The sequence below is a fragment of the Desarmillaria tabescens genome (assembly GCF_030435595.1).
Source record: "Desarmillaria tabescens strain CCBAS 213 chromosome Unknown EV420scaffold_3, whole genome shotgun sequence".
NCBI lineage: Eukaryota > Fungi > Basidiomycota > Agaricomycetes > Agaricales > Physalacriaceae > Desarmillaria > Desarmillaria tabescens.
This window is the reverse complement of record NW_026848302.1, coordinates 1-7,431: the sequence shown is the minus strand read 5'-3', so window position 1 is coordinate 7,431 and position 7,431 is coordinate 1. Positions and strand designations below refer to the sequence as shown.

At 48.5% G+C, this 7,431-nt stretch overlaps 1 protein-coding gene across 1 annotated transcript; it reads right to left on the bottom strand.

Moving 5' to 3' along the window:
- Window positions 1-6,337: 6,337 nt before the first annotated feature.
- Window positions 6,338-7,034, bottom strand: EV420DRAFT_642045 (uncharacterized protein). Its single transcript, XM_060482891.1, has 4 exons — window positions 6,812-7,034; window positions 6,672-6,751; window positions 6,490-6,614; window positions 6,338-6,426 (listed from the first exon to the last, which is right to left on the bottom strand). Exons 1-4 carry the CDS (start codon window positions 6,854-6,856, stop codon window positions 6,392-6,394), a joined length of 285 nt encoding a protein of 94 aa, XP_060337296.1. The 5' UTR covers window positions 6,857-7,034; the 3' UTR covers window positions 6,338-6,391.
- Between the last annotated feature and the right edge of the window lie 397 nt (window positions 7,035-7,431).

Below are 7,431 nucleotides of genomic sequence, written 5' to 3'. Positions count from 1 at the left end.
AATTTAAGAGACAGGCGGTTTTTGCGTGTAGGGTCGCAGGTGCTGATCGAAGGTAATCCTTCGACCATCACAGCCACGGGGCGAAAAGCCAAACTTGAAACTGTCCTGGGAAATACGTGGGTAGGAACCTTCATGTGAAAAATCGGAGTTTGCCAAGATCGAGTGTAGCGCAAGGTAGTGGGGGTTCGCAGTAAGATGAGCGGGGAGAACTGCAAGAAGCTTCAACCCCGAGAGGGAAGGGTTGTATGTACCATGTGGTTGAAGTTATGATCGAGTCAGGTAGTAGGTAAAGCGTCAAATGAACTTAAAAGAAGTTGGGGGTATCTCTTACTTGAGATCAGGTAATCGTACGTCATGCGAGTGGGCGGCGATCCTCGCAGGAGGGTAATCGAACGTGCAATGAATGCGCCACAGATAGGGATGAAACGGCTCGTTGACATACTCCTGATTTACGTCCGTTGTTGGGGCGTGGGGAACTTGGAGATAATAAATTGTTACATGCTCTCCAAGTTGATTCAGATAGCCTGATGCGAACCCATGCACATGGTCGGCGCGATATTGTTAAGGAGGAAATGTAAGTAGGTCCTGAGCTGGGACCTTGGGAGTTGAAGTAGGAAAGGTACGGAAAACATCAAAAAAACATTCGATTGCAATGTGGGATCCGAAAAGTGTAGATGCTGTCAACTTGAAAGATTCCGAGAACTGATCGCAAACAATTCCTTACATCGTGAGAGTGGAGGCAGAACCATTCAGCACGCATCCAGGGGCTAAACTTTCACGTGTCTGAAAAGAAAGCGAGTGAGGTAGTAAGAGAAAGTCTAGGCCATAATTTCCTTGTGCCGGAGATGAGAGCAAGTAATGGGTACGTCACTATGAGGAGATCGCAGTAAAGAGTCCACGAAGTCGGGGTTAATCGTTATCTTCATAAGGGTCGCAGTTGAGCTGGGGTGTAGGGTTATTAGCTCAGAGGGATGGGTACGAGAGGTACGTCATGATGGTCCGCAGCCTGTTGAGATGGCACCGTGTGGTAGTCGAGTAAAGCGTCTTGCCGACGACTTAGCGGCAATTCAAGACGGCGTAAGTAATACCCCAGACTTGGCGAACATGAAGCACCCAGAGATTAATGGCTAGTACGGACCGGACGAGGCATAACGTTAATTGCAACGAGTACTCGCGTAGACTTCAGAAACTTGAAGTGTGCTTGGCATCATAAGGTTGGAGAAACCGGGCTACTGTAAAAGGCAGGTCTCAGGTGTCAGCTGTGAAAATTCGCGTACTTCGAGGAAATACCTATTAAGTGAAATGACGTCGGGCCGCGTCCCGTCTCGAACCTAACGACACGGAGATGAGAGTCCCGTACGAGAATGCTGGGAAGCATACTTAGTGGGGTAAACATGCTGGGACGAGAGCAGGTAATAGGCCGCTTCATTCGGACAGGCGTCGCGTCCAGACACCAACAAATAAAAAATGAGGGGGTAGGAGGAAATGAATGACCGTTTTGATTCCCAGAGCGGGAAACGACACCCGCTGAGATTCTAGGGATAGGAAAATATGAAGAAGAGATGAATGCCGCACATTTCGGAGGGGGCTAGCAAGCCTAGCAATGAATAGTCGGGAAGCGTCCCGGTGACAGTGAATATTCGACCAGTGCGCTGGATTCATATTTGACGCCACAGAATGAGAGGCACTACAGAGACTTAGTGTGGTTTCAATAACCTTAAATGAGGGCGTTTTTGGCCTCAGTTTTTACGCCCCCGTTTCGAGCCCTGTGAAACAAAAAGGTACCTTATCATAATCATTCCATAGGAAGAAAAGCCTTTCATACCTATTTATTGACGGTCTTTTCAGGACCGTGAAAAGACTGGTCAATACAAAACTTTTTGGGGTTTCACTTTCAACGAATTAAAACGCCCTGACCGACGCTGCGAGGAGGGGGAATGAGCGAATAGTGGGGAGGCGGCCCGGCAACGGTGAATACTCGTCTGCGTTGGATTCATATTCGGCGCCCCAAAATGAGGAGAGCTAGTGTGGTTTCAATAACCCTAAGTCCGTTTTTAGCTTCGGCCTTTACGCCTTTGTTTTAAGGTTTGTGAAACAAAAGGGTACCTTGTTAACCGTTGTTCATACCGTTTTATTGACGGCCCTTCAGTACCGCGAAAGATTTGGTTAATACAAAACATTTTGGGGGTTCGTTTTCTATGAGCTAAAACGCACTGGTCGATGCCGCGAGGAGAGAGGATGAACAGAACACAATAAAGCGCCTGATCTGTGTTGGGGTAGCGCTTGAAGGTAAATATCTGACGAATGAGAGGGCGCCTATCATGATTCCTCGACTCGGAGGTCGTATAGCCCTACTTACCTATCGATATTCTTCGATGGAAACACACATCATCTGATATAACCGGCGTGACTGCTTCGCCCGAGCCATATAAACTCTTATCCTAAACTCTTGAAATGAACATTTCATGTTTCCTCGACTCTAGGTCGTACAGCTTTACTTACCTATCAATATTCTTCGACGGAAATGCACTTCGTCGGAAGGGGGACATGGAGCGGTGATGAAACTCAGATGATCATTGATAACCGGAACGCCACAATAAAAGAGAAATTGATGAATCGTCGCGGGCGCATACTGGACGAAAGTGAGCGCCTCTAGGTGATCGTTGGCGTTGCTGGTTACAATTAAAGAGGTGGGCTAGTCAGTCTAGTCCATGTGTCAGCGTTAATGAACCCCCCTTTCCCCCCTACCCAAATGAATTCGCCTCGAAACCATAGGATGGAGGAAGAATTACTCACTTGGAACTGAAACGACAAAGGAAAGAACTCATCATCAATAGCCACACGCGTGCATCATAGAAGCCGTGGCGTCTAAGGTAGATCCTCGAAGCCTTTAGAACTCGTGGATGAAAAAGCTTACGGGGTCGCAACTCCCAGTCTAGGTTAAACAGCCCGGATACCTCCAAGCAGAGCGTTACAGCGCACGCGACCCGGTGGGTAGAAGAAGAGACGATTTGGGAATACTAGGTAACCCAGACGAGAACGAGTAGAAGATTATTGTCACGGTGGAGCGTTGCAAGAGGGAATGAACAACGGTTCGCGAGAAGGGGGAAGGGAGGAATGAAGCTGGGGGGATCAGAAAAGCTGCATTTGCCTGAACGTGGCTTCGTACATTCTTCCACTTAAACCTCGAAGATGAATCCACGGCATCAGGGAAATAGACTGACAGCGTTGTTATGGCGAAAGAGTAAAGATCGTCGCTGGGCGAGTACAAGTCGGTGGGTGAGTCTGTCTACCAACATCAGAGGGCCATAAGTATACCGCGGGGACCGAATATCGTACGGAGAAGAGATTTACGGTGTGGAACCACGTGTTGGGAGCCGAGAGTACCATCGTGGATCGTTTGATGGGAACCAAATCGTGGCTTGTGGCTTGAGGTGAGAGACAGAGAAAAATGCGCGCTAATCGCAAAGCGGATAAGATTTGGGAAGAGGAATTTGTATACGCGCGATCCGAAAGGTCGGTGCTAGTAGCCAGCGGGCAAGAATGATTAGGGAAAAGAAATTTGAATACGTGCGATCCGAAAGGTCGGCGAGATGTTATTAATGTGAGGATGCGGGTTCGCGTTAGGATAATGCAGTAAGAATGATTGGGTTAAGAGATATTTGTATAGCGAAAATGCTTGGGGATCCGAAAGGTCGGCGAGAGGGTGCGGGTTTGCGTTAGTATGGTACTGCCCCAGCAAGTAAGAATTCGGTTGAGAGGAATTTGTATACGAATAATTTGGGGATCCGAAAGGTCGGCGAGGTGTTGAACAAAAAAAGGTGATGCGAGCCTGCAGGTTTGTGGTGTAATAGTTGAGAAGAAGGAAAGGATGGCCGTGATAGACTTTGGAAGAAGAAAAAAAGCGAGTGAGAAGACGTTCGACGAGATGAGCTGGGATCCGAAATTTAATGAGCTTGCAGGTTTGCGCAGATGTTGAGAAGAAGACACTAAGCAAGAAGGAAAGTGCGCGCCAATCGCGAAAAAAACCCACGCGAGCCTAATCCGTTGGAGTGCGGTGTATTGCAAGTTGAAGGAAGCTGATTCCGGACCCGAGGATGGGAAGGGATAGATAATTGCGTGGGACCCACATGGGGGAAAAGTCAAATCGCATCACTTCCCCGGATTTGATGGGGCGAGGTACCACATATTAGTGGCAGATCTGGAATTGAAATACTGATGGGGCCGTGACATGGGAATTTGAAGAGAGTGATTTAATAAGAAAGATCACTTCCGTACTGGGCCTCCAAGGATCACCGAGGACATACATATGCGTATACTTGCACGCGGGTAGAGTTGAATGTCGCATACAAATTCACTCCTGGCAGGCGGCTGGGGAAACGAATGAAACACAGATAGCATTTCGACCCAATTGCAAGCTTTTAGTGACCCCAACAAAATGCGTCGGCTTTACCATTAAAGGGAATCCCGAGTCATTTTGCCAGCCCTTTTGATCTCTTGTTCACCCATTTTTCCAGGATTTTGTTCTGTTTGAAACAGTCGCTTACCTACATCCCGGTGAAAGCAAGACATTCGAATTCCCCACCTTCCGATTTGATTTGAAATGGACTGCGATAGATCATTCCTCTGATGATTGAGCCAGGAAGCAGCGTCTTCCTTCCTTCCTCCGAGCACAAAACACGGAATGTAGACTAATGCACTTTCTGAACCTTACACTCTTCCCTTCCCTGTGGCAGTATCAAACCCGTGAGACGTTCCCAGCTCGCAACTGGTGAATATCACAACGGCACGGTGCTGCTATGCGTTTCGTGGCGGCACAGAACCCTGGTTTTCAAAACTCTAAACTCTGAGCGGCCTACCCCCCGGAGTTTTGTGAGCCAGCATTCAGATCTCTGTAACAAAGAAAGAATTCCCCCGGTTGAGTACGGGAAAAAGTCTCGAGAGTATCCGATGATCGTGGTATCTGGGGAGTTTTACACTCTATGGAGAACGCGTATATGAGCGTGTAGGGCCTAGGTACTCGAGATCCTATTTGATGTGTACGCGCTTAGATATCGCTCAGTGTGTGGGACACACTAGTTCACGTTGTACAGAGTGTGGAATTTGGATGGTATGTACATGTCTGAAGCCAGGAAACAACGCGCCTGAGCTCCGACTCCGAAAGCAATTCGTCCTCCACGTCCACGGTGGGGGTTTCCGATTTGAGCAAGGTCTTTCCTTCGCCCTAACCAGCTTGGAGGTTGCATTCGATCTAGAACGCCTGCGGGATTTGATACAGTGCTCACTCCCTCCCCCTTCCCCCCCGGAGCAAGTCAAGGAAAGAGAACCCCCCCCCCCCCCCCCGGTTTGCGAGTACGGGAAACGCACGTGGATTTGGCGCGAGAGCCTATACAATGTCTTGTGGTGTATGAGGGTCAGAACACGGATGTGAATCTGTACGGGCTGGTGGGCTCCCTAGGCAAGAAAATCCAGTTTAATGTGACGGTTGACCATATTGCGCTTGAGGAAGTTGGACGTCCCTCCACAGGTAGCGAGTTCGGTGTTTGGCACGGTGACGAGCACACTAGTTCTGGAACTCGAGATGCAGTTCCTATCGGCGGAGGGTACGGTGTACATGTCTGAGCCCGGTCATCTAGTATATGAAGTCAGATAATGAGCATGAGTATGCAAGAATTAATCTCCTCCAAAAGCACCTCATCCTCCTCGAAAACAAACATTCTTCCATGCTTGTTAGTATCATATATAGCGCTTGAGGTACGGCTCTCGTTCCCAGACCTGCGTTGGAGAGACTCTGAATTGGCGGAGGGTACGTCTCCAGTCGAACTGAAATGTACCCTCCTCTGTTCATCTCACCGAGAAACTTGATATAGTGCTCGAGGTCAGAACATCGATGTAAACTCACGCACTATCCACACATCCACGTATCCACGTTCTCGTTTACTTAATTTCCGCGCTTGAGCTTGAGCCCCAGCCAAAAGTCTATAGACGTGGGTGGACAGCCATTGGTATCCAATGATTTACCCATGGACGTCAACAGACGTCCAAAAATGGGCCTTTTCGTAGCCTTTGCATTGATGTGTATTGTTGTTCATGGACCCGTACTGATGCTCATCTGTGTACCTCTCCAGACATCCACATACGTATATATACATTTCATGCACTACGATACATGTGATACATCATGCATACAACACTTCCTGCCCGACCACCTGTCCCCACATTGCCGCTGCAGTGTTCCATCCACCACTCGTGTGCGTGATTCGTCGACGCTCAACGGAACATAGATCGAAGGCCTCGAACTGAGGAGTCGTTCTGATAATGAAGATAGTCAATATGAGAAAAAGAGACTGAACAGAGGCATACCATGCTTAGAATGCGAGTAGGAAAGGGTTTATGCAGCTCGTGATGAGCGCAACTGTGTGCGTCCTCAAAAATGAAAGAAAGAGATCAGTATCATGATATGGGACACTGAAGCGGCCGATATCGTACCTGGAGCATTGAAGCTAAGGCAGGGAGCCGCCGGGCGCAAGGAGCGGGTACCAAAGTCGTGTTTGAGTCGTGTAGCGACGGCGGCAAGTCCAAGGGAGGGACATTTGGAATGGAACACGTCTGTACTGCAAAAAATGCGAAAATGTGGCAGCTTATACATGAATTGAACGACAGCGACTCACCTAGGACGCACCAGCAGTGTTTCGTGTGCTACTTGCTTCATATCCCTCCATATATGCGCCCAAACTGAGAAAGTGGCGACCTAAACTACAATTCAGTACGTAGATAATCGTTCTAAGATGGATGGTAAGATGGACAATACCGACAGAAACAGAATGGGCATTGGGCGACATACCATTCCGTCCATTCCCAGTGATGAAGGCAGCGCGCTTTTGCTGGCCTATGATAGCAGAAACCGCACATATGCTCAAGTACCGCTTGACATGGAAGGTGAAACGAGGGCACAGAGACAGTAAGAGGCAATACGACGCCTACAGCGGCAGCGGCAGTGATGGCAAGAGGGAAGATAGGAGGCGTGGGAATCCTGACTTGGACTTGGGAAACTTCGCTCCCGGCTACCAACAGCAACACCATGCAGACTGCTGTGACATAGCTGTAGTGAACTTGCATAACCAAATATCCAGGAACATCGAAAACAGACCAGAGTTACGATTACTGCGAGTTGGTTCACGTATGTATGCTTCTTTCTCGTTCTATTTATGGTACATTGTCGATGAACATCGACGGACATATATAGGTAGATAAAAAGTCGACACACGTCTCTACCCATCGCCTGACGTCTCCAGACTTTTGACTGGGCTTGAGCCCGTGAATCGTTGTCGAGTAAAGAGTTTGTGAGTATGATGAGCGCCTGAGGTATGGAGCGTGACTTGGATTTGGGACGAGGGTATATGTTGTTTGGGATATCGTACAAGCTGATAT